The sequence below is a fragment of the Balearica regulorum genome, chromosome 3, assembly GCF_011004875.1.
Source record: "Balearica regulorum gibbericeps isolate bBalReg1 chromosome 3, bBalReg1.pri, whole genome shotgun sequence".
Taxonomy (NCBI): Eukaryota; Metazoa; Chordata; class Aves; order Gruiformes; family Gruidae; genus Balearica; species Balearica regulorum.
Genome location: NC_046186.1, coordinates 69,244,004 through 69,271,957, shown reverse-complemented (window position 1 = coordinate 69,271,957; position 27,954 = coordinate 69,244,004). Strand labels below are relative to the sequence as shown.

At 37.1% G+C, this 27,954-nt stretch overlaps 2 protein-coding genes across 5 annotated transcripts; one reads left to right on the top strand and one right to left on the bottom strand.

The window, feature by feature from the left end:
• Nucleotides 1-46: 46 nt before the first annotated feature.
• Nucleotides 47-27,593, bottom strand: TFB1M (transcription factor B1, mitochondrial). 4 transcript variants are annotated; one of them, XM_075748380.1, is made up of 8 exons: nt 27,467-27,593; nt 26,018-26,175; nt 24,311-24,462; nt 20,503-20,611; nt 18,624-18,775; nt 14,026-14,145; nt 3,392-3,519; nt 47-716 (listed from the first exon to the last, which is right to left on the bottom strand). In XM_075748380.1, the coding sequence occupies exons 2-8, from the start codon at nt 26,148-26,150 to the stop codon at nt 455-457; spliced, it is 1,056 nt and encodes a 351-aa protein (XP_075604495.1). In that variant the 5' UTR covers nt 26,151-26,175; nt 27,467-27,593; the 3' UTR covers nt 47-454. The 4 variants fall into 4 exon arrangements, with proteins under 4 accessions (XP_075604495.1, XP_075604493.1, XP_075604494.1 ...); XM_075748378.1 differs by having other exon boundaries at nt 27,487-27,574; XM_075748379.1 differs by lacking the exon at nt 27,467-27,593 and adding an exon at nt 26,669-27,055.
• On the top strand, nt 9,549-10,648 carry CLDN20 (claudin 20). Its single transcript, XM_010306486.2, has one exon. It carries the CDS (start codon nt 9,549-9,551, stop codon nt 10,206-10,208), a length of 660 nt encoding a protein of 219 aa, XP_010304788.2. The 3' UTR covers nt 10,209-10,648.
• Nucleotides 27,594-27,954: the final 361 nt, after the last annotated feature.

Below are 27,954 nucleotides of genomic sequence, written 5' to 3'. Positions count from 1 at the left end.
TCACTTGAGTATATTTATACAAGAGTTTTGGCTTCTGTTTTTTAAATTACTCTGCGGAGTAGGATGTTCCAGGATAAAAAGAGCACAAATCCCCAAACACCATCATGCTGAAGTATGAAAAGTATTTTTTTCTTACGTTTCAATAATGCACTTTCATTCAGACAAAATTAAATTATTTCAGAAGTATCCCAACTTAATGACATGTCTCACAACATACCTTGTTCATGGTATGTGTTCTAACCATTTCCCAAGAACCTGCAGGCACCTTGTAACTGGACTGTCGTATCACTTCTGTCTATAGCTGAACAGAATGAATAAATAAAATGGGAAAGCCCTCTCTTGCCACCACTTTCTCAAAAGTATTTCTTCCATACTTTGCACAGATGTAGGAATACATAAGCTTCCTTTTAATGAATCAACATCAGGAGTTAAATAAAAAAACAGTCTGCTGCAATTACAGCTGCTTTTCCTCTTCCATCTGTTCAGGCTGACTGGTACTTTTAAGTAAATTCTTCACCTTCTTCTTTTGCTTTAGTTCTTCTCTGTAATTGTACGCAAAAAGGCTCGGGTCTTCATCGCACATTTTCCTGTATGTATTGCATAGATTTCTAAAGTGTGACATGGATAGCTGAAAAGGACGCAGAGTTGGATCAACATCTGCTGTCATCATCAGCTCTTCAGTTCTTTTCAAACGTCCACCTTCAGGAAACAAGGTCCTAAATGGTGTGGGGAGAAGACAAATAAACAATTCAGACATTTCAGTTTCCCTTAAGAGTAACAGGGTCCTCTTGGGAATTTACTTACTTAATAGTAAACCTATATTATGTCATTATTTTAGCTTTAACATTCTTAATATAGCTCATTATCTAAGCAAATGGAAACATACAAGGGACCTTTTTCTGCACATGGAAATTGCAATGACATAGGAAAGCATATACATACATTGTACATTAAATACATGCATGTATGTTCATATTTGCTAACATTAAAAAGAGCTTTGGGTATGGATACAGTCACAGAGCCTTCTTAGAATTAGCCTCATATTTAGAGAACAACAACAGATTAAACTGCAAAACAGATCAGATCCAAACTACACGACTCTCTCAGGCTGTTTCATTCCAATGGAAACATATTGTTATCATTTGTCATTAATACTGTACTTCTAATGCCAGAAAAAAAAGCCAAGGAGGAGGAAAGGAATATTTATCATGCACTTTTTAATATTCAGAACCTGGAGAATGTGCCAGGAGTCCTAGATTTTGTTTTCTGCTCTGTCACTGTTCATAGATAGTCAAACCACGTCATTTACTCTGTGGCCAGTGTTCCCCAAATTTCAACGAATAGTATTAATTCAAGTGATTTTTTAAGGTCTTGCAAAAATGCATACTACAAAGCGCAAACTACTTATTAGCAGTAGTTCTCAGTCTACAACAGGTGAGGAAGGCAGAAAATTTGCACGATTGATGTGCATATCTCAGTTTTCAAATTATCTGCCGCTGCTATACATATGTAAGACCTGAAAAATGCTGTGCATCTGGTAACAGTAACACATCCCCAGCTGTGTTTTGCAGGTTGGCTGGACAAGCTAGTCAAAAGGGTTTATATGAGGTGATAGCCGGCTCTTGGTGGGCAGGCAGAACACAAAGTGAAGAAATGGTTTGAAATGACAAGAGAAGGATGGAACTTCTGGGAACAGCCTGGTTTAAAGTACATGCTATTCCAGGCCTTGGTCAAAAATGTCCCTATTAGTTCAGTATGTAGGTCAGCAAGGTTAAAATGGATCAATTCTTATTTTGATATCCCTTCTGAAGTAATTCTCGCCTTTGGTAGTTAAAATATGTACCTGGAGCCAAAAATATTTAATCACGTTTCATATACAAACTATGAACCATCTTACAAATGCCCAGGAACAGCAACTCAAACTACAATGTTTTCTTCATAGACTTAATAGTTTAATCTTCTATGCCATGGCTCTCTCAGATCCCAGAATGTACACTCAAATGTCAACTGACTCGATTACCTTGTTTTTATACAGTACATGCAATAGATAGATACCTTGTAACAAACTTAATAGTCTTATTATATTCCAAAATGAGCTTTTTTTTTTTTTTTTTCAGTTTAGCTAAAGAATAAGAGGATTGTGTTTCTTAGCTGCACACTAGGGCTAAAGTATGATAAGCTGCTAGGGGATACATGACGTCCAAAAGTTCAGATTCCCCCCTTGCCTCAAAACAATATAGAGCAGTTATTAGCAATCTGAAATTACACAACAGTTGAGGGGTTTGGTTTTTTTTTTTTTTTTAAACTCTGCCAAAAATATTCTGCAAAACATAGATACGCTGATAACATATACCTTCTGTCTGGATTGTCAACCAAAACCGGTCTTTCACCAAAAAAAAACCCCAACCCTATAAATCATGTACAAACCTATTTGGAGTTCGCATAGCTCATTTTCTAACCACCTCCAAATGCATACTCAAACTTTAACATAGGCAAAATTTCAGGTCAAATGTCTGCATCGCAGACATCAATGCCATTCACTGCCTCAAGCAGAAACCCAAAAACAAACTAGAGACAAAATTCTATGGTCACCTTTAAAATAGTGACACATAAGGCTTGTAGTTCAAGCAAGGTAGCATCCACCCTAATCCTGGCCTGCGTCAGAGCCAAAAACCACATCCAGCAAAATTCAGCTAGCCCAAGCTGCAGCAGCGTGCCTCTAGTCCTAACAGCAGCTCTGACACATGTCCTAAAACACTGAATGCTGGGTTTTCCCCATACCAAGTCAGACACATGCCTGTGCTAGGGTTTTAACAGGATCCTTGGCGAGCAGACTGCAGATTTCTCGCATCAGTTAGTTAGAGAACCTAATAAATTCCCTAAGACATGGGGATTTTTAAAGAATCAGTAAGAACTCCATAAAAGGGCAAGCACAGAAACAAGAATTTGACCTTTTCGCATTATTCCCAAATAAGTAAAATTTCCCACAGATGATATTCTCCCTCCTCACGCTGCCATCTTTGGTTCTGAATTTTGAGACTTTCATTTTTTAACTCAACTAACAAATGCTGTAGTTTTTGTGGTTGGTGGGTGGGTTTGTTTCTGAGAGACAAACTACTGGAAAGATCACCAATTTATCCTAGTAATTTTAACTGCTTCAACTGCTCTAACAAAAATACACAGTAATTATTATATAATTACAGCAGAAAGAGAGTCATCTCATAGATGTCTCCAGAAACAATTCTGAAATGGAAAGATCTGATGAACTATACCATATTTAAAAAGGGAGGAATAAAATCAAATGCATACGTACAAGCGTTTCTCCATTGATTTAGTAGCTTACACATTTACAAAAACAGTATCTCAGAATTTTTTTGTTAAAGATCCTTACTCGACTCCACGGAAACAGTATTTTCTTCTAAACTGAAAAACACTTCGAACCACTTTTTCTACTAGCTCGAATGGCTGCTGTATCTTTGGTTGCACCAGTGGAGTGAAATGCACCACAGCCACATCCACCTGTAAGGGGAATTAAAAAAAAAAAAAAAAAAAAAAAGATGAGCAGATAATATTCCTCTGAGACATATTATTTCTAAGTTAACCAGTCAGACATCAGGAAACCGGCAGAACATAGGCAGACATTATTGTGACAGGTAACATAGCTGTGCAGTGACTAATGTCATAGTATTTGAGTATAGAGCTTTGGCTTAACTTGCAAGGCCCTACAGAATTTTAGTCTGTCTTAGTTATCTACATATTTCCAATTAGTTCACATGTCATTAGTACCTAGTACTTTTTTCCCCATGGCACTTCCTCCACATCCATGTAATCTGTAAAGTAATTAGCACTTCTTTCTTCAGATCCTTCCACAAGACAATTCTGACATGATACACAAATTAGACAATATTCAATATACAGGCTGAAGGGCAGCCAGAGAAAATTGCTATTATAATTAGAAATCAAACTCAATCCCTATATGTTTTCTATTGCTCTAGGGCTTTTCTAAAATGTAAGCCAAGGAATTACTTTTCAGCATATTAAGCTTTTAAAATTCTAGTCTATTTAAAGGAATAGTAGGTAGAAATAAGTACGCATTCAGTTTAAGTGACCATACAATTCTGTATTTACAATGTGTATCACAAAATTCTATTTGAATGCTTCTACACAGATCTCTTTCAAGTTTGTTTTATTCTTTTATAGTTCTAAAATCAGCTTGGGTCACAGAAAGGGTAACTTTCCCTTGTCTGAAAACAGAATGAAGTAACATCATTCCTTCAATGTACACATACATAAACACATAAAATACGTCATGCAATTACAGAGATACTGCATTATACAGAAATGCCCTGAATTCAGACTTCCGTATTACAAAATACAGGTTGGGCTAAAAATCCAGTTCTGCACCACATCAAACAAAGCAGTTCATCTTCCAAACTAGACATTAACAACAGTAAAAATGAAAAATTTATATGGAGGAACACACTGACAATTTGTACAATTTGTACAAGTACTGGTACTGAACGACTAAAAAATTTTAAGTGCTAGATTTTTAAAAATATTCAGTTTCTTATTAAAAAAATCTGCTAATAAGATGGACAATCATCCATCTGTTTTAAAAGGTCTGACAGTCAATATTGGTAACTCATAGAACAGATTCTGTGTGACACTAAATTGAAAATGTGCTAGTTCTGACTAAAAGAAAAGATACACTCAGACCAAAGAACAGCTTCTGTTCTAAGCAGAACAGAATTGTATCAATTGTTTGAGAAAACAACCAAAAAACCCAACCAACTTCAACAAAAGAGAGGGTTTTTTTCTACTGCTCTAAACAAAACTGCTCTAAGTTTGTGGGGGTTTTTAAAATCAATTAAATTGCAGTAACCTCTGATGCGGACATACTCTTCTGGCACAAAGGTGCGATCCATCCATGTTGTACTTTCAATGGGAACAGCTCAGCTGTCAAATACACCTATCCAGTACAACTGTTTCAACAGCAGAGGCACTATATTTGCTTTCAACAGAAATGATGAAATTCAAACAATGTAAAAGTTTTTCATGTAGACAGATCTTAGTAAGCTGAATGAAAATACTGGCTAGAGTAAGGAAAGAAAATACTGATTAACAGTGCTGATGAAAAAAACCCACAAGTTTCCAGCATAAGCACTGCTATCTTAAGGGTATGTTATACAGATAGTGTTTTTTCCTCTAGTTTTCCACCTTTTCTGAAAGCTAAAGTCAAGCATAAGACAGAAAAAATACTTAAATTACTAAAATGTAAAGACACGAGAACTTATTTAAAGAAAACCTGACATATGGAATTTGCAGTGAAATGCACATAAATGTATTTTCCAAAGCGGTTTCTGAATTTCTCCTGCATTGATAGCTTCTCCCCTTGCCACAGGTCCTACATGTCCGAAAGAGCACAGGAACGCAACGAAAACTTGTGTTCACATTGAGTGACAGAACAGTATACCTTTTTAAACAGGGCAAATACATGCTTCACACAACCAACTGGCTCCTTGCATGGAAATACTTATTTACACACAGATATGTTTATCTACATTTTTGTCAAGAAATAAAACATAGTATTTCCCCAGCAAAATCAGGGATAAGAAAACCATCAGAGACCATTTGGGATCTCACAATGGCCTCAGTTTTGCAGAACTGCTTGTAAGCGAGATATGAGGGCTCTTTGGGAGTAGAAGCTGCATCTTTAACAGAAATTTCTAAAGGAAAAGAAAAAAAGAGCAGAGTCTAGATGCAGTGTACAGTTTAAGAGAAAAACAGCTCAATTTGCAATCTCAAGGCCAGTGGGCAATAATTTCTGCTTCTGAAACAAAACACAGCACTTCTCAGCATTTGTTCCATTATAGACACTGTTTTCTTTGGACCCCAGGAAAGCTGCCTGGTTACTATAGCAACAGATACAGGCGAAAGCTTTTCACTGTAATTGGCCACTCCTTTAAAATTATACATGCTATTTTCTCCTAACCTTTTTAATATGCATAAAATAGAGAGTAGAATTATGAAAGCCAATACAGAGTACACAACAGCACTTAAAATACACAAGTTAAATTGCGCATAACTTTATTAGTAACACTTTTTCCCTCACCAAGTACATTAGAAATATTTACAAAATAATACTCAATTCTTACAAACTAATGACTATGAAAATTATTCAACCGATCTACCCTGAACTGTCAATAGCACAGCAATTATTCACCCCTTGCTGTTTTAGTGTATCAGTACAATGAAGGTTTATGTTCTAGTACGGTAGGAGGAACACATGACGAGTACAGTTTAATTCAGAGAAGTCTGCTGCCTTGCTGACGAAATCAACACTCTAAATCAGAATAAGCTTAAATGAGACAATTTTTACTAATTGTTGACAATAAAGATCTCATGACGGGCAATACGTGTATCCTGCAACAGGGCTGTATTAAAAGCAAATCCACATACCCTTTTCCAAGCTGTAATTTACTCCTAGGGAACTGAAACCCAAGCAGAACGTATTACAACTTCATTAAAACAGACTACTTGAGATCCTACTAAGATAGTTCTAAGCCAGCACGTTCACCAGCATTTTATCTGTCTACTACAGACAAATGTTAGGTCTAATACCAGACATGTTATCTCATAGTGATCCTGTTCTGATGGGAGGGTTTCATTTTGGTTCACTTCCAACAGAAAATAACTGTGCCACTGCTCTAATACCAATAATCTAATTCTTAACTTAACTCTATTCACACTAGGCTCAGAAACAGGATCACAAGAAACCAAAAGTCAAGCGCAGAACCTATGGGTGTATCGCTGCAATCAGCAAGACTTTTCTCCTAACTTCTTCATCTCACACACCAACTTGTCGAGACCACTTCACCGATGTGCTGCAGTTACCATATGAGCCTTACTAGTAGCTTTTTCCCTTCGTTCCTTTATGCAGACTCATACAAAAGTAACAAGTTATAGGATGACCTACAGAAGGCTAAGGCTATCAAGAAGACATAAGCAAAACCTGTAGTTGAATAGAAATGCCCTATTGTTCCAATTACAAATTTAAATAAATTGCATAGTTCTTGCCTAGGAAATTTAAACTCTTAATAAGATTATCTGTGATGAAAAAAAAAAACAAAAACAACCCATAAACAAAACCCTCTGGCTCTGGTTCTCAGTTCAACTTAAATGAATCCGACCCTCCCCCCATTCTGTAAGTCTACAGTTTGTAGATTCTCAAGATTTTACTTTTAATCACCATTCACAGTTTTCATCATAGAACCTGGATAACATTATGTATTTAGGACTAAGGGCCTCCATGTGTTTTTCACCATAATCTCTTTGCTTTCCCTTACTGAGTGTTTGTCAAACAAAACTCATTAAACAAAGTACTCCTTTATTCTCGGGTAGATGGAACTAAGAGAGCGAACAAACAGCAGTAATGCACTTGCTGTAGAGAAGAGGAAAAAAACAACATTCCAAGAAATTTTGTTAATACATGCCAATGCAGTTTTATATGAGACGGGATAGTTCCAATTCAAGAGAAACTGCATTTTTCCAGGACATCTGCAGTGAAGAAAACATCTCAGACCTCACATCCAGCAGTAAGTGCTACACAAACAGGAATGAAACATAACTGTCTTTTTTATTGCACTTGCAGTGCTTATACTTCAATTTATCATGCCTTTAATTTGGTTCATCCCATTAAATGTAACACATGACTACCATTTGCAATGGTTTGCGTTTATGTTTGCATGTTTGTATATGCTGAAATTTTAAAAAGGAAGCAATGAAAAAGGCTAACTCAAGATCCTAATTAGCTGTTCCAGAATATGCTTTTGAATGTGTTTTGAGCTATCCAGACATGTCAGTTCTTTCGGTAAAAGGAAGTTAAGACATCTTTCCCATGGGCCCAATGCAGCAAATTATATGCATTTGCCAAAGCAACTCTTTATGTCTAAACAAATTGAAGGGATTTGGAAATAGGTAGGTCTTTGAAATAAGATTTTAAAAATGAGTAGCTGTTAACATTCTCACCTTAACTATAAGCATTTTTAATATATATATTCTGGACAGAGTTAGCACATCTTTGAACAATTACCTGAACTAAGTGCAATATATAAATTAGAAGATTACTTGTTACGTAATACCAATCAAGACAGACAGAATACATATTGATCAAAACCCTGTTGTCTTATGTATAATGAATTGAAATAAGAGTACAATGCTGCAGATATTTTGTGTTCCATTTATTTCAACTTTATCCCGTTATGGCTTTTCAAAAAAGTTCTAATGCTAAAGACCAATTTTAATATTTTTGTTCATCTTTAGATAGGAGGATAGAAAGCATAATCCAGACTGAGCACTACCCTTTCCCTATCACTCTGATAAAAGACAAACCCTACCAATTACACAGCCCCACTCAAAAAGGCAGAACACCATTTCTAGTCCTCATCACAGAGGTTTCAAACCATTTTTCTTCATCTGCTATGCCAACAGTCCAGCTGATGTAACAGCAACAGTTCTGTCTTCCCAGGTGCACTGTTATCGTATTGCCTAAAATGTTCTCAACTGTCAAATGAAAATTGACTCTTTATGCAAGAATAGCAGGGAGGTTTTTAATGAATTTTTAAAACTGCCATGGCAAATTTGCATATGATTTCAGACAGGTGACTGATTTAAAAAATGCACTTATACAACTGAGTTGTTCTATATCAGTGTTAAATACAGTATTTTATTTCAAACATAAAAGCACATCATATTTACTCTTATGACTTGTTCAAAACTGCTACTTTAAGTCAAGAACTGAGAATCACTGACAAAAAATAGAATATTGATTTAGAGAAGTCACATGTGACAATTGTGAAAATACTGCATAAACTAATTGCAATCTTATTCTCCTTCAAAAAAAAATTTGGTAACAGTAATTAAACAAAAGAACAGATAATATTTAAATAACTGACATAAAGGGTTACCTTTAACCATACTTTGAATGAAAGATAGTATAATCAATGTTCATTGTTACAAAATAGTCAACAGGAACCAACTACAGCCATCAACACATTTAAGAAAGGTACTTGAAGAGTACAGTATATTTTCAGCAATGACTTCTAATCTGCAAGTTTCTAATGTGCCATTTACAATGCATATTTGTCTAATAAGCCCGCAATCTGTATACTATTACAAAAAACAACTCCAGTAAAATAAGTTTTGCTTGATGGCTTGCAATCATGTATGAAAGGGCAGCAGCTCCTTCTTACAAGCAATTCTAAAACACTGTCCATTTGCCGTCACTTATGTTCAAGTACCTTGTGTACAGCTGCTCAGCTGCTCTCCTCTGCTGCAGGGACATGTTCAGATATTCATTCAGATAGCTCTAATTTTAAATGCAAGCTTTTTTGTTTGCTGATTTCTTTTTCTTTCCCCCTCGCACTCCTCCTCCCCCCCTTCTTCCTGATTACACAGAGGGCTACAGCCTTGGCTACGAAGCCACCAACCAGTTACACTCATTTACAAGAGAGAAACGGGCAGACAAAAGGTGACAGCAGATAATCATCATGGCATCAGCAAGTCTACAGTTCTTTGCTTTTCTTCTGGCTTTGTTTGGTGTTTTTGGAGATATCACAGCCACCTTGCTACCAAACTGGAAGGTAAACGCAGATGTGGGTTCAAATATTATAACAGCTATCACACAGATGCAAGGACTTTGGATGGACTGCACATGGTACAGCACTGGGATGTTTAGCTGTACCCTGAAATACTCCGTTCTCTCTCTCCCCATCTACATCCAGGCTGCACGGACCACCATGGTACTGTCTTGTATCCTATCAGCCTTTGGGATCTGCATCACTACAGTTGGAATGAAATGCACAAAGCTGGGAGGGGACACTGACAGCAAAAGTCATGCTTGTTTTGCTGGAGGAGTCTGCTTCATTCTTGCAGGAATCTTTGGATTAATACCAACATCCTGGTACACAAGAGAAATTATTTCAAATTTTCTGGACCAGGCCATTCCAGAGAGCAGTAAACATGAACCAGGAGGAGCGGTTTATATAGGATTCATTTCAGCAGGGTTTCTGCTTATCGCAGGTGTGATCTTCTGCACTTCCTGTTTTAAAAAGCAGCAAGGAGCATGGATTTACCCTCCTAAGGAGCACCATTTCCCATCCACAGAGCAGGAGAGCAACGCAGGTTACAACCTGAAGGACTACGTGTAAATACAGTTATTTCTATCCACTGAGGCTTTCTTTGTGCTAAGTGTAGTTTGATTATTTCAAAGAATGTATAACATAACACTTTTCTTAGATATGGGTTGCAATTATGTTTAAGCAAGGTATTTCATTTATAGCTGCTTCCACAAAAAGAACAAAGTAGGAAACAATGCTTAAGTCTGCTACAAGAGTACTTTTTTGTGTTGATTTTTTCAAACTATTTGACTTTCCAAGTAACGTTTATTGAAAAATAAGGAACTATTTTAAAACATAACTGACAGTACAACTAATGTACTGATCATTTGTTACAGCAAAGATGCTGAAAAACTAACTGCTTTCTATTTAGCAAATCAGGCTATCAATAACATATAATGTTTTATAGTGTATTTTACATTTTTATCTTTAATTATGATACAAGGAAAAAAACCCCAACCACTCTCTATCCAAGAAGCTCAATTCAATGGTTTTTAAATAGCAGACATATCTGTCTTTCAATTTCAGCTCTAACTTGCCTCAATAACTAGATTTCTTTTTTAAAAAAAAAAAAACAAACAAAACCAAAACTACACACAACAACCCCCCCCACACACACAAACCAAACTAAAAAAAACCCCACATTAAAACCCTATAGCCCCAAACCTTAGCTGCATTGTATATTCCCATACCAGGCTGAAAAATCAACAGAACCATTCAGATCTTGCCAAAAATGGTTCTCCCGCTCCAAACTGCCACCTGCTGTGAGTTTCATTTATTATTCTTAAAGAAATGTCTACTGGGCATTCTCCAATTGCTACTAATCTATCACTACACAAAGAATGTTAGATTTGAGGAGCAATACAATAACAGAAATGTAACCATGACTATGAAAACATTTGCAAACTGTAACACACAGGATACAAAGTAAATATCTATGTTCCAGAAAATCTGGAAGCCTTCTGGCTTACACTTGCTCAAAGTAGCTTTTAACAGCTCAAATAATACAGCTACCATTTGTTGTCTTCTATGTTTCTGGCCTTCTAAGAACTTTATAAGTCATTTTAATTATTCCAGTAGGGTCTGTTTCAGGCACACTCCCATATATTCTATTATAGTAAAATGTAACATACAATAGCAACAGAGACAACTTCATCATTTAAAATTTATTTCCTTAACCCCTTTATTTTGCTTAATAATCTTAGATCCTTTAACCTTTCTTTCAATGCACAGACTTTGTTTTGTATTGGTCATTGGCAGAGTACGTTCTATATAAACGCTTCGCTAAATGAGAAGCAAATTGATGTTAATTTGTTAGCACGGGCAAGGGAATGAAAAGGGTATGACACAGGCCTTTAAATTTAGGAATATGATAATGCTGGATGAGTCTTTCAACAAAACCAACTGCGAATGACTTTGCATATTTATATACAACTTTCTTTTCCCATATTATTAGCCCCAAATTCACTAAAACGGTATGAAGAGGCCTTAACATTCTATGTATAGTCTGTTGGAAAAAGTAAGATCTTCTGCTACAGCATCTGACAAAGTGAAACGTTTTATACATCTAATATATAAAAAGTCTTTAGTCTAATATACATAGAATGAAATTACATCTTGCTCGTATTACTACTGTTACGTAGCCATTTTGAGTTTCTCAGTATTCATCAAGGAGCTTGTTTTCTACTATTCCTAATGCTAGTATCAGCAGTTATCTGGTATTGCAGACTTAACTATGACCAGAAAGCCAATTTTTCTTTGCTTAGACACAATGCTGTGGAGCACCATTCCATTCCATAAACCAAGAGTCTTCTATGTCTCAACATTCATAGGTATTGTTGAAATAATATTAATTCATTGGGCAAACAAGGTAAACAGGTAATTCCCAAAAACACGGATCTCCACCTTTAGTAAGGCGTTTAACATGACACTAAGCTGTAATCACTGCTAATGCATGTGAATTAAAACTAACATTTGTAAAATTAGAACCAAAGGCACTCTACAGGAGGGCATAAGAAGGTAATAATTGCATGCTAGGAGCAAAATGAAGTATTCATCAGTTACATAAGCAGCAAATTCTTCTTCCTAAAACTTCATACACAAGTACATGAATTTCTTTGCATACGTATGGAATAAAAATCAACACTGAGCTACTTCGTTCACAATACGCTGTAAGAGCTTTCCAAGAAAACAAAGATTCTATCAGAAATGGTAATATCTAAAACCACATGTCAGCCTACAACTGAAAGAACACGGACAAATCAGAAGATCAATCTACAACAGGAATTTGAAGGAAACAAAATATAGTGAAACCAGGTGCCAGGTCCATCTGAAAAATTTGCACTTTCTGCTTTTGCAATATAAGCAATATTTGTTTTAACTCAAAGAACTGTATTAAATAAATACATGCTTGCCTTTAGTGGTACTGCCTTTTTTATTCAACAGAGCACCAACTGAATGTAGGATTTGCTTATACTAAGACGTTTGTCACAACTCTGAGTTACCTCTCTCAGTCAACTATGGCCTTTTCGGTACAGGAAAATGGAAATATCAATTATAGCTTCCCAATTCTGAGGCACAGTCTGCACAAGACTTTGACCACGCTAGTTCTACTATGCCCTCAAATTGTATCCACCCTCGAGAAACCACCACCACAAAATTGGAATTTTGGTCTTACTGAACATATTTAACAGTAAGATGACATCCTGAAATTATTTTTCAATCAGCTAGGAGACGGAGGGGGAGGAAAGCAAAGCAAAAAATGTCTTAAGCATAGTCATTTTTCTTCACAACAGACTGCTGTCACAACTAATAATTTAATGTGCTTGAACAGTTACTTGCTCAAAAAGTACTAATAGAATTTTAAATCATCATCAGAATAGGCTTTAAAATTCATTGTGATAAGAGAGAGAAAGAATGACCTTCCAAAGATTCTCAAGAGATAAACCTGAAGAGTAAAAAGACCAGACCAAGAGATAGACTGTGATATGGGGGAAAGGAGATTTATTGATGAGCTGAGACAATCAGTTTAAAAGGAACTTTTCAGAAGCTGCAAGTTCATTTCTGAAATGGAACAGTAGATTTCCACGTGCATTCAGAGGAAACAGATCCCACTTAGTGTCAGACACATATTTTTTAAATAAATAAATAAATAGATAAATAAATTCTTGTCCAAAATGCAGTTTATTAATTCTTGATTCCTGTAATAATAACAGCTATTAATAAATAGCAGTGGCAATACATAAGAGCACAGCAAAAAGACTGGTCTCTGTGCACTCAAGAGCAGATAGGAGGGAGGAAAGATTGTAACTTTTTTAAACAGGCAGTGGGATGTAGGTGATAAAATGCTACAGTAAATAGGAGGGAGTTAAATATGCTACAGATAAGGTAAAACGTAAAGATTATAGACATGGTAAAATTAGAGATCTTTGACAAAGATGACAAATGAAAAGTTATTATTTATCAGGGTCTTTCAAAAGACCCATCGAATTTTCTAGACACAATTCCCAAACTGTTTTTAAATGCAAACTGTAAACCAGCAGGCTTTCCAAAGATGCTACAATCCTAGCAGAGTATCCTGTCATTAAACCCTAATCTTGCTCTCCAGAAACACCCAAAGAAGTATGCTGATCCTACAGATAGACTTGAAGGTCAAAGCCAAATTCTGCGGAACCAAAAAGAAAAGCATTTTCTTGAAGCAAGTGCGCTTCATTTACAGGAATATCACATCACTCCACTTTGTAGTACAGAGATGTTGAATTAGCACACAACCATGTTCCTTACTCAAAATCAGATATATTGTTTGACTGACAAATTAACAAAAACCCCAAACAAATACATCAAAACTTACCTCTGGTTTTGGAACAAAGGCTTGACCTGGAATTACGAAACAGTTTTCAACATTGCAGAGATGCTGAGACATGATGGACAGTCTGCTACGTTGCTTACCTCCTGGATTAGCTGTAAGCCTCTGTTGAAGACTCAAAACATGTGAATCAGTGAAACTGAACTGACCAAGTGGTGAGTTACATTAAAGCTTGATTTTCAGTGTAATTAAAGGCAAAGACAAATTAAAAAAAACCCCACTTAATTGTTAAGAACCCACATCAAAGTTTATGCCCAGTTCATCTAGAATTATCTTCTCCAATGTAGCAGCATTTCACTAAGACACCATACTAGTTTACAGCCTCAGTCCTACAGTCAAATGCTCTTGAAAAGCAGTTCCTTGAACTTCTGCAGAACTTAATGAATATAAAAATAATTATGTGGGCACAAGAAAAGACTAAAATTCTTCTGACTGCAGGATTCAAAACAAACATAACACCAGCTGACAGTATTCCCACAGCCTTTCCTTGCACTGTATCAATTTTTTTTTCCCCCTCCTTCAAGGTCGAACAGAGCTCCATAAAAATCAGTATCAGAAAGAACAAATTTTCCTCATTATTAACTGGTCTACGCTTACAATATATGCAAGGAAGTGGTATCTACTTAACATAAATTTAGAATACCTAACAGTAAGAGCATTTCATACTTAAAGCTCAATTTAGTAATTATCTGATTTTCCCAAGAAATTTCTCACAAATATTATCAAAAAAGTAGCCTGGACAGAGGTTTTCTACAATTTCATGACCTGGCAAGAAATACTTTGTGTTTTGCTAGCACAAATAAGATTTAAACATAAAAAGCACTCAGTAAAACAAGTTTCAAATGGTAAAAAACATTACATCACCCATGCAGAAATAGAATTTTGAAGATTCTTCTTATTTACCATTACCTTAATAAAAAATAAAAACTAAAAGCAATTTGCATATCTGGTAACATCTGTACTTCATGTTGCTTCAGATGAAAAGCCTACTCATGAAATGCTGCCATGCTTATTAAAACTATCGCTGAAATATAAAATTAAAGCTACTGTTGAAGTTTTACAATTTTTTTAAACAACTCTCCTGAAAGGCAGTTTCAGTATTAGCATAGAGCAAATAAAATACTTTTCAATGACTTTTCTGAAAGAAAGCTCAGTGATTCTTTTTGCCTACATCAGCATTTAAAACTAACTTCATTATTGTTTCAGAGGAGACCTATTAAAAAAATACAATCTATCTGCCATCGTTACTATTCTCTGAAAAAACAGGCTGGAAAGTCTAACAATGCAACCAGATACGCACTTCCTTAACCTCTGCAGTGGAAATGAAAGAGATCTTGGGTTAGTTCCTGCATCTCAGCTACAGAAGGGGTAAGTTAACGACATCCACCCCCGGGCAGTAGCATCTTAAACCACTTCAACCACATCAGCAGGAACATCCCTGTGTATGGCGCTGCTCAAGGAACATGAAAATACTGAGGATATACTTCTGTAACCTGACATATTTTTGTAGGGCTTTGCCCTTCATTTCTCAAAATTTTCTTTCTTCCTACTTTTAAAATATGGAGAGCACCTGAAAGCGCACTAAGTAAACCATGCTGAGCTATACCATACAACTGTGCTTTTCAAAAACGTGTGTTAAAATCCCATTATCAATGAATCTGCAAAATCTGTCACACGAATTAACCTACATGAAGAATTACATTGGCAAAGCTGACCATATAAAGGAGTATTAAAAACATTTTAGTACACAAGCCACTTTCTGCAAAACAACTTTTTTTTAGAACATAAGTATTTATATTTAACCTATATTGCTTATGAAAACATAATGGTAATTTTTCTTCTGTTTGCTGCTCAAAACTCTGAATTATTTTTCACTCTATTAACACCTTTTGCCTAGTATTCTAAATAGACATCAGTGTTAGATACAAAATGATTAAGTATTCTGCTCTTCTAACATGCCTGTCTTCTAGATATCTAACAGTTTAGCACCCCACCTCCCAGCCTGCAGATCATGTGGCAGAGCAGTGCAGGCAAACTACTCTCTCTGCCCAGTTTTACTCAAAATTAGAGACTGACAAAGATCATCTATTTAAACTGAAACATCACTCATTTTAATGGAAGTGGGCCAGGAAGTACCCTGCTCAGGTGGCAGATTTGAGGTGAAGCACTGGGGAATTTGGGGCGAGGTAAAAATTCTTATCCACAAAGTAAGTTACAATTTTAAGAATGTAAACTACAGAGAGATAAAATGATCTGTTCAACATTTTTAAGTGTCATTTTTACTGCTGTGGATATCCAGCCTTATCCTCCTTGATAGGCCTCAGAACTCAGTACGTAATGTAACTGCTGGTTCTCATCAACAGTTTTAATCAGTTTAATCAAATCACATCAGAATAGAGAATTGATTATAAAGCACATGGCTTCACTCTATGACAGCATCTTACCCTTCTGCTGAGCTTATGGCATATACACTGAGACCTTCTTTGATATTTAGGGTCTTAGCTTACAAATATCCAGTGAGGACAAACTTTTGAGTATAAGACATTTTCTTCTCAAGAATATAAATTCACAGATACATAAAATATCGGTAGCAACTTATTTAGTATCTGCATTACACTGTTCTCTATTTGCTGGTACTGAGTATGTCTGTATATGCCAAATTACAACGGTTAACTTCAGCATCTTCAGAGGGCCAGAAAAAGACGACACAATCTTTTCACTATTGTCCCTTCTCCTAATCATAAAACAAAATAGTCTCTGTCAAAAGAGTTTTTCATTATGTCAAATCAATTATGGAAACGCAAGCCAGAAACTGTGAATAATTTTGTCTTCAGTGGAAGATCTGTGTTTAAATAGATGTAAGAACAAGAGTCAAGATATCCCAGAATGTAAACTCAACAATTAACATTGATTCATTGCATGACCTCGAACAACATACCGTTCAATTTCCTAGTGTTTCTAACTTCTCAGCTTGCTAAGTACAAGGAACTTAAGAGCGCATGGTATTTTGCATCTCATTGAGCTATGCTGGGTGCAGAACCACTATAATCTGCACGTCACCAATGGTGTATGCAGCTGGTTACAGCTATATAAAGTACAGAGTGCATTTATGCTCTCGCTCAGTGCTAGACCAATTTTTTCACTGCTGTCACAAAACTTTGCATCTTACCCATCATCATTTTGCATTTTATATCATAGTCCATCAACCATATTTTGCAATGAGGTATAATCCCAAATGACATGAAGTCCTTCAGGAAAACAGCTCTGGATTTTTTAATGTATGAAACCACATGAGCTCGGAACTGAATTAAGAAATCTAGCTTATTTGTACTGTATGTTTGTCCCTGGTGTTCTCCAGAGCGACCTACTGGAAATACTCCAGTACTTGTCTTGAATCTTGATTGCAGGGCTAAAGTAATGACAGTACAACATGGTGTGACAGCACACATGTCACTTGCATATATAATTATTACTAACTTACATACTGAAAAAAAACCAGCAAATTTTTCCTAATAGAATTTTTAATTTGAAAGATTAAAATTAAAACAACACACATATTTAGGTTGCACATGGAAAACCACATATTTACGAACACTGGAGTAATCAGATGGAAATTCAGTTTTCAGACTGATGTGCATTTCGTTTTGTTTTTTTTTTTTTTTTTTTTTTTTTTGTTAAAGCAAGTGAGATGCTGGTAAGAAGCCATACTGCTTTTCATAAATACAAAGCAAAAAGTCTTCTGGCCTCTATGGTATCACAGAATCACAGAATCTTCTTGGTTGGAAAAGACCTTTCAGATCATCAAGTCCAACTGTTAAGCTAGGACTGCCAAGTCATATGATATGTTCCATGCAATGGCGACAGAAATAAATGGTAAAATAAAATGGCAAATAAAACAGTAAATAAAATAAATAAACCTACTATCAACTGATGTAGAACTAACACTACTACATAGCAGATCAGTCTGTCCTTCTTTGAGTACCTAACTATTGAGACAAAGTGAAATCTCAAATTGCTCTTGGTCTTGCAGTGACAGAACTCAAATGATGCCTAAGACTAGCAGCAATCCATTCATAATTCCGGTATCAAATCTCATTCAAAAAAATCTGAGCCAGTTTCCATGGTCTTGACAGAACACTCCCTGTGTTTTAAGTGTTTAATCACAACTGGAAATACTACTAGCCTTCCATTTTTCCTTATTTCAAGGAAGGTATCTTTTTTAAAGATTAGTTTTAATTAAGAGGGCAAAGGAAACAACTATGAGAGAAGACAGATACTTAAAAACAGAAGAGTGCCATGGAATCTATTCATGTCGAAGAAATCAGACTTCAGAAAAGCACAGATTAAGTACCTTAAGGAAATATATCCCTCCGTAAGAAATTTTTTTAAAATATCTATGTGCTGCGAAAGGATCATCAACATTAAAATTCATAATTTACAGCCACACAAACTAAAAATTGAACCAACTCTTTCTTTTTAAAGCCAACTAAGATGGTTTTCTATTTTAAACAAAAGGTTGCATGCAAACAAACTTTTGTTTAATTTAGCATCTTTAAAATTTTGGGAAAACAGTAACATCTTACCTCTGCAACTTCCTTCTGAAAAGTCAATGTCATTTGTGTTCTGCCATAAATAAAAGGTCCATCCTTTTTGGAAACATTTTCAAGCCATTTGATGATTAGAGGAGTTGAAACACTGAAGGGCAGATTCCCAATGATATGTATATCTGGTGGCTCTGTTAATATTTGATGGAAGAAAAACAACCGTCAAAAGTTTTCCATAAGATTTTGCCATGAAAGAACACGTAAGTAAGATACATGCACATCAACCTAGACTTAAAATATGAAAACAATTTTTATCATGCCACGCCAAAATTATGCCTTTCCATTTATACTTGTCTTACACTGACAAAACTGTGTTACTATTCTCAGTAATTAGTTGGAAAAAAGTGGTTAGGTTTGGTTCTCATTTACATCTGAATAAATCAGTAGCTTTCAGCTGATCAGTAGATTTCTACTGAGCTACTCTAGAATAGCAAAACTGTATCAACAGCAAAACTACAACAGTGTTTCCGTGATTTTAAACTATGACTATTAGGTACACTCATCCATCTGTCCAACACATTCCTCAGGACATTTTACCCAGTCTTCATAATCCCCAAAACAATCACCTAGCTCAGACCCGACAGACCTCTCTTTCTGTATGGAGTCCTTGGAGCAAGTACAAGACTTAGCCATAAGAAGTGATACGTATTGTTCAATTAAGGATTTTATCAGTGTATAAGTGCTGTAGAACACAAAGTAGGCATGTCATTAGTGGGGATCCTTATGTCTAAGCAGGAGTGCAACAGAAGAGGAGAAAAGCGTGTCGTTGTTTCTTAGATACTACAGCATTTAATAACATGAATAAGACATGGTAATATCAAATTCAAGCTGGTTTTCTGGCAAACTTATTATGCACTTTTTAGGCTGTGATATTTCTAGCATATTTGTGATATTACATATATAGCAGAGATGACCAAGTGTTTCTCTGAAATCCAACAGCCTTTCAGATTTTCATGTAGCAATAACACAGCAAAAGTTTATCTTACCTCTAATTAGTTAGCTTCAAAGATAACAACGTCTTATATGTATGTTCAAGAAAGGTAAATTTTTAGAAACTGCTGTACACCTTCATACATGCATTTGCTTATAGTTTTGTTTTGTGAAGCACTCACCTTTTGCAAGGAGGCAAATATGGCATGGAATTTTTCAAGATTAACGTAATGTGGCATGGTCTTTTACATCCTAAGTCAGAAAGCAGTTTACTGTTCTTCAGGCACTACAGACAGTGACTCTACCTTAAATTAAGAAACTCAGAAAAGAGGCCTGGGAGGTTATCTCCGATTTATGTGATACTATTACATATTTTAAAAGGAAGGTGCAATTGAGTCCTATGAGAACCACAGATTTGAAAAAAATATCTCTAATTGGATTCTACTTTTGCCAAAGATATCCAACTGAAGCCAACACAATGAAAAGACTAAATTTTTGACGACAGATTTCCTAAAAGCTTCAAAGAAAGTTACAGAAATTTCTTCAGTGGAATGCCAGCAGTGCTGGCTTCTGGCTTCTTCAAAAAGTGGAAGAAGCTGGGATGACAGTATACCATTTGATTTGCTATTATACTTCCCAAGAGTCATTATTGTATGGTCAAGACACCTCAAGGTTAATAACTGCAACGCTCCTCAATAATGTTGACTAAGGTGAATGTCACACAAATGCCACTGTCTTGTCATAGAAGAGGAAGATGATTCTCTGTTTCCTTCTAATAAGGAAGAAAGTTAGCTTGTCTCTCTCTTCTGACCTTCAAAATGTACCAGAAGAGAGTAACACCCACACTAAGTGAACTCCAACTACATCACCACACTTAAGACTAACTCAGAAGCCTTAAACATGAAATAAACCAAAGTCAAATACTAACCGTCCTCCCAGTTCTTTTTTAAATGCTTTGGAAAAGCCTTGTCCATCTTATATGTCAGAATATCTCCATGAACAATGCGCACTCTTCCTGGAGCTGCTTCAGATAGCATCTGTTTGCAAGCAAGCAAGCAGAATTCACAGTAAGTATTAACCAAACTGATTTCCAGCCTCAGCCACAGCAGGAATAAAACCATTGCTATGTATTTATCTTCAATATACAAAAAAGCACAACAGCAGTTAAAACTGAGCACTCCATTAGTAAGCATTTACCTTCAAAAAGCAAACACTAATGAAAAAGTTTAATGTGTGATTCTGTAAACGCTTACTACTCACAGCTGTAGAATTCTTAATAGGGAATTTAAACTTGAAAAGACTCCTAAAAGTCTCTTCAACAAGGACAATTAAGAAACCCTAGGCCACTAATAGGACCCCACCTGATCTAAGTAATAATGCAAGCAGCAGGTTTTGAAAAGGTTTTAGATCCATTATCTATGGAAACAAGGCTCATGTTGTTTATTCTGTCTCCCCCTAGCTGTAGGGTCTATTCTCCAATTTTAGCCATATGTGATACAAGGCTGCAGAAACATTCAGTCATTTTTTCTTTTACATAAAAAAGGGGGAAAACATTCTCTCAATACTCCCTGTAGTAGTCTGAACTCACACCATTAGAAACCAAGGAATTGTCAAAAGTGAGGGAATGAATACCTAACTGTAGAGAAAAATCTCAAAAATTTGTACCTTCTTAGATGCTACAAAACCCACTCTGTTGTCAACTTCTCTATCCCACTTCTGCAGATTATCTAGTATTTAATAAAGGCTGAAATGCAAACTCAAGTTGTAGCTTGATGACCAATTCTTTCGTTTCTGGTGTCTGTTTACACAGTCAAAATTAGGTATGTTTTTAGTGTTGCTAACTTTTTCTCTTACAGTATGAAACTATGCACAAACAGCACAATTCAAAAGCAAAGTCAACGCTTACAAAGATGACATTTGGGGATATTTATTGTTCCTAAGTCAGAGTAATGAAAAACGGCTTAAAGAACAATTTTGCTTTTGCACAGAAATCCAAATCCATAAACAGTACAAGCTAGTGGCTTAAGTGCTGAAATAAACTGCTCATCACTGTTAGTTTCATCTTCACTCTGTATCATGTTAACATGCTCAGGGGCAGAAACAGCTTTCACAGGTCTCTGAGCCAAAGGGAAGTAGTGCTTTCTCATACTGTTCACAAAATGTTTGCATGAAATTTTTTTGAGTAAACGTTTATTTTACTGTGAAAATAGCTAAATTTTGTGTAGAGTACCAAAAAAAAAGAAAAAGCTTAACTAAAACCTAAGTGTTCCTACATGTTTTAAGTGCAATTATTTCCAAATAGAAAAAATAAATCTAACCTCAAATCCAAACCACTTAACAGATTTTTCAGTATTACACTAGCAATAATATTGCATACAAATTCACTAATCTGCCATGATTTGTCAAATCTTTCTTTGAAGATGTTATAAATGCTATAATAGAATGAAAGATAATGTAAGATCAATAACGTTACAAAAAAGCGTAAGAGGAAGCAGCTGCCTACACAATAAAGGATTATTAACATATGTTATATCGCTTTTTAAAAATGGTTTTCATGTCAAGAGGAGTCTGGGGTTTTTTGAGTATCACATTTAACATAATTGCAAATTGCATTTAATTTGTGAGCAGAAAATCACAGTTGTGTACTTCTAATTTGAAATGAAGACTCAGAAACCCACTGAAACTTTCTCCATTTTAAGGCCAATGGGTGCAGCTTACACAGTTCCAGGACACAAGCCCCAAGCACACAAGCCAACTGACCCTCCATCATCCAGATCCCCTTGTTCCTCACACGCAACTAAAATGGCATGAAGAAAATATAAAGGGCATAGTTTAAAAAATGAAATGGTATTCCTGGAAGAATTCTGTATTCAATCTACTCTCTGGCTGAGCACCCTTTCTCTCTTCATAAATCTTTCTAGCCTAACAACTATTAGGGCATATGGCATAGGGAGGTTGTGATTCAAGAGCGAGACAGAACTGACAGACTCTCAGCTTGTGTAAACTGTTACTCTGTACACGTATGTTCTTCACTATATTTCAGTTTTGCAGTAAAGAGGATCCCAACTTCAGTTTTATGATAGAGATCACAGCCTGAAAAAACAGCTAATGAAAAATGCTGTACGCTTCACATTAGTGATTTTACAAGTATCTAAAGAGACTTTTTTATGTAATAGTCGCCAATTGTTATTTTAATATCTAACATTTTTTGTTATTCAAATCTCAACCCTTTTAGGAGTATTTGGTTTTGATAAAGCTTTCAATGGGAAACCAGAAAAAAATAGATATTATAACCCACATTATCACAAAACAAAGATTCATTCCGTTATGTACCATCTTATTTGGAGGAAAAAACCAATACCAAATTTAACACTAATGGATGCAACATATTTCTTGTTCATTCACATCCACTGTTACTGAGCTATAGCATCGTTACATTCAATAACCTCATTCAGACACATTTATTTCTACTGTGAGAAGGTTGCTAATTAAAAATAATGACTAATAATAATTCACTTGAACAGTAAAAGAAAATGACATACTAAAAGCTCATTATAGACCCTGAAAAGTACACTATCATTCAGACAAATCTGTTGTAGTGGCTGCATTTTAGAAGACCAGAAAAACCGGAAAAAAACTCTGTTAACTAAAGCAAGTATCATTTAATCTCAAATTCCCTCCAATCCCAAATCAGTTCTTAAAATCTAAACACAAAATGTAGATTTGCCCCCACTCAAGAAAAGTGAAAATATGGAGTTTTCATACTTCGTAAGGTAAAGATGGCATACTGTAAATTATCAATGGCTAATCCTACAAAGACATAGTTACATGCCTATTCAGGCTTAAGGATATGAGCAGTTTCATTCATATCTTACATTGTTATTGTCCTACAAAGAGATGGTAGCACTTTGCAAGTGAACTACATATTTATTTTTCACTGCTGATGAATTACAGAAGACACAGTGCAATATAAGGAAAGCTCTTTGAATTGCTATAATCTGAAACTGTAGAGGCACAAAGAAACAGTCAAATCTGAAAAGATTTTCGGACTCTTATTTTCTTGCTAGATTTATACAACCAAATTCCATAAACATGAAAATTTAATAGCAACACAAGTAGATGGTGTTTGAAAAACGTCACAATGACTTGTGAATTTATACCAACTTTAAAAGAAAGGAACAGAAGTTTGAGAGTATTTTTTTTGAACTGTAAAATAAATGCTTTATTCTTCTCTATCTGGATGTTAATCCACATTGAACTGTATTAACTGGAGATACGCTTTCACAATTTTATCAACTTTAAAGCATAATTATTAGAATTAAAATGAAAAATAAGACCAAAGGACATTACATTCAGCCTTCAGACTACTATTTCACCTGCATGGATAGACCTTTAAAGCATCTGAAACATCTCAACCTAAAAAAAAACAGACAGGCCTCAGCCTTAATTCAGTTGCAGGATCAGGTCCTGAAGAGACAATGGGTATTTAAATGAAAGGGCATATGAGACAGCAGGAGTAATTAATTGCTATTCTGTGTATTTTGTTCTTCAAGCAAATGATAGCTCTGATTTAAGACAAAGCAGCAAACTTATTTTCAATGTTGAGATCTCAACAAGACGCTTGGAACCTTTCTTCTTAAAATGTTCTTAAATTCTTAAAATGGAACCTTTCTTTCTTAAAATGTTCTTATTCAACGTTGTGGATACATTTATACAAATTATTCTCCAGTTGGTACCTGCAATCCTGGAATAAATCGAGCATCTTTTTCAATTAAAAGGAGCTGTTCAACACCAGCACTGAGAATGGATCTGGTAATTCCTCCTGGCCCAGGCCCCACTTCGCAAACATGGGCATTTTTCAGCTTGCCAGCCTGTCTCACTATCTTGTCTGCAAGACACAAAGAACATACTAAGCCTTTATTCTCCAAAAGATTCAGCTCACTAAGATAAACCCATTATTTATTGTTAAAGCACAAGTGTGCTTATCTCAGAAGAGGCACAAACAGTGACACATCCCAGTTAAACGATCACATGCCTGCTAGACTGCACAGAATTCAGATTCGTTTCATATTACAAGATACCCTCAACTATTTTAAAAAGACTATTTTCAATTTAATGTCTTTAATATACATTGTTGCTCATTACAGAATCAAATAAAAAGAGAATATTACTTCTCATCTGTAAACCAGCAGTACTATTCTCCTGCAAGTAAGCACCGGTGTTCAACATCCTAAAGTCTCACTACTCATCCTTAAACAGGTATTTCACTAAAGTACTTCTGTTTCAAGGAAATTCAAGAAGCAAAAAATATACAGTGAAGCTCTGCCAAGATTACAATATGTACAGAGTAATTTTATGAGGGAGGAGCTGGAGTAAAGAAAGAGTTGGAATACAGGCAACTGGTAGTTATAGAAAGTGGGACAGTTGAAAGATGAGGAGAGAATACCTGTAGTTAAGTGGAAGGATACAACATTGGAAGGTATTACAGCCACACGAGAAAACAGATGAAGGATTGAAAAAGGATTAAAATAAGGATTAAAAATGTAGCTAATGAAACAAAGAGATCCTTAGGAAGCATGGAGAGAGGATGTGGAGAGAAATTATGCTGCTCGTTCCATAACTTCTTAAGTATGCAATAAAAATAAGAAATATCTGAAGACGTGTCTATCTGTAAGATTTTACTAAATGCACGCAGACATTTTTATTCCAGGGTAAGAGTCCAGTTATTCACAAAGTGGAACTGAGTTTCATGTTCACATCCTAAATCTTTATCAAGTTGAATCTTCAAATGTAAATCAAATCATCAGCTACACGAAGCTGCACTGCATTTATTACTGTAAAACCCTGCCACCACTAGGACAGTGAAGAAACCCACCACTGATTGAACAGTGCCAGCTTTGTCACCCACTGCTGATGTGACGCTGGAGAAAACTGAATTGTTCAGAACAATGTAACTGGTTCAAAAAAGTTACAAGATTTCTGATAAACTGAGACAAATGATCTTCCTAACATCAGTATATAGTAAATTAAGCTGCACAATGAGTTATAGCACTTTCTATGATATATAATAATCTGAAAAAATACTTATTTTTAAATCAAACTTATAAACTATAATATTAACTGAATGGTAAAAGTACTACTAGGGCTTGGATTTTTACATTTCAATCAGTAACTCATATTTTATATAGAAATATAGTTTCTACCTAAAAATTTCTCTATAATTTATAAAAAAACCCACATTTTATAGGAATTTACAAGTAAAATCAATTTGCTTAAGCTAAAACTACTTTTAAAAGAAGTCTTTAAAGGTTTAGCATTGAGCTGTCATGAGTTTGACAGATGTCATTATGCAAACATCATCTCCTTAGCTAGAACCTAGATTTTGAAGAAAATCAGGATACATGCTTTAAAGTATCTAAAAATATTAGAATAAAATATTTAACCTGTCAATCGCAAATCCAGTAGAAAGTTCTGGGAAAGTTGTTTCTGGGCTTTAAGGCGAAAGAGTTTAATAATCTCTCCAACAGTTGGCAGGGGAGGCAGATGGAAAGCTGCCACCTTTCCTGGAACAGCCATAAGACAAAACTCTTGTTCCTTCCTCCTAGAGAGACATTAAAAAGATGATTCTAGTACATGCGATAAATTCTAATATGTTTAATAAAAAAGCTACTAAGTTTATGAACCAAGACACGATTTGCAAACCAGTATTGCAGTGCTAAATTTTAAACATCACTATCTTGACAACTGTGTGCAGTGCTTATGCTAACCGTGTATTTGTGGGATTGGGCAAGTCTCATTTTGTATCTTTGTCAAAACATCACGTAAAACAAAACCCCCTCACGATTGTTCAATGTCAATCTTTCACTACTTTAAAAAAGAATCATTAGGGATAATCTGCTTGAATTCCTGGCATCACATAAAGACAGAATATATTTAATTAAAGTATCCCTGAAGAAGAATTAGGGGGTTTTTATTACTCATCACCTGCTTTTCTAAGCAGATGTAAGGATAGGAATCGCAAGTGTAAACAATGGCATCAGCCAATTTAAAAATAAATCTTTTCACTTTCAGCATGACGGGACAAAACATTTCACCTCTCTCAGCTCGCCCCCGCCAGCCCCATCTCACCATTACAGACCCCGGGGCCAAGTCTGAGCACCAAGCGCTGACTGCTGGGCAGCAGGGCCTGCACACAACGCCACTGCCTTCCGAGGGCTCTCTCACAAGAGGCCGCCCTCGGAGCTTTAGGCCTTGGCGGCCTCATGCAGGGACCGAATGGGCCAAAGCCGCGGAACGGCGAGACCAGCAGACAGGAGGCGGAGGCGAGCGTTTAGTGCAGACGCCGTTCGACAGCTGCTGATGGGCCGGGGGCAGCGCACGGCCCCTTGCCTCGGGGAGCAGCCTCACAGGCGCTGCACACACCGGACGATGAGCCGCCCCCGGCGGCAGGAGGGCGGCCCGCTCCTGCAGGAGGCGCGGCCAGCCGGGCCGGGCCGGGCCGGGCCGAGCCGAGCCGAACCGAGCCGAGCCGAGCCGAGCCGCTCCGTCCTGCCCCGCGGCCCCTCCCACACGGCCGCGAGCCCCGGCAGCGCTGCGGCCCCGCGCGCAGCAGAGCCCCGCCCCCTGCCCCTCCCCTCGGGCCGCCCGCGCCCCCCTCCGGCAGAGGACCGGCGCCCGCAGGGGTGGCGCGGCGGACGGCTGCGCAGGCGCAGGAGCCGTCAGCGTGGCTGGGGAAGCGGGGTGGCGCCAAGGTCCAGGGGAGGAGGGGAGCGGGGCGCCGCGCGGAGCCGTCACACGGGCCGGGGCGGAGGCGCCATACGGCCGCACACGCTTCTCCTCCCTCTGCTTTTGCGCAAAGGAAACCTCAGAATAGCACCCCAGCAGTTCCTTACGGTGTAGAGTGGGAGCTAACCCGGAAAAGGAAGCGCCTCGCCTCTGTCCGTGCCCGGCTCCGTAAGAGCGCATGCGCCTGTTCAGCGCCTTGATTGGCTCCGTGTCTCGAGGGAGGGAGGGCTGCGCATGCGCAGCGGGGTTAGGAGCACAGCGCCCGTGCCGTGTGCGCATGCGCGGTTGGCGCGTGGGGGCGGTGCTCCCGTTGGCCTGCGGCAGTGTGTTACCTCGGCGGCCTTTCCCGCACGTCATGTCGCCCTCTCAGAAAGCTGTCGTTTGTCCTGCCGCTCCCTCGGCAGCTGGGGCCGGTTCCTGCTGCGTCCACACAGGAGGCCCCGCGGCAAGGCCCCGTTGGAGCTATAGGCTCTGCTGGCGCGAGGGGCCGCAGTGGTGGGCCTGAAGTGGCAGTGACCCTTACCGCGGCAAAGATGAGTCTGGAAATAAAAAAAACCCAAAGCGTTGGTAGTCGTTATTGTGGGTTAAAGTGTAG

Excerpts from the sequence above, each read along its gene's own strand:
- CLDN20 (XM_010306486.2), top strand. The coding sequence starts at position 9,549 with ATGGCATCAGCAAGTCTACAGTTCTTTGCTTTTCTTCTGGCTTTGTTT.
- TFB1M (XM_075748378.1), bottom strand. The coding sequence starts at position 27,539 with ATGCGCTCTTACGGAGCCGGGCACGGACAGAGGCGAGGCGCTTCCTTT. Across the intron at positions 26,176-27,486 it reads CGAGGCGCTTCCTTTTCCGG|GAGGAAGGAACAAGAGTTTT; the intron begins GTTAGCTCCCAC and ends ATGTCTCTCTAG. Across the intron at positions 24,463-26,017 it reads ACTGGATTTGCGATTGACAG|ACAAGATAGTGAGACAGGCT; the intron begins GTTAAATATTTT and ends TGTGTCTTGCAG.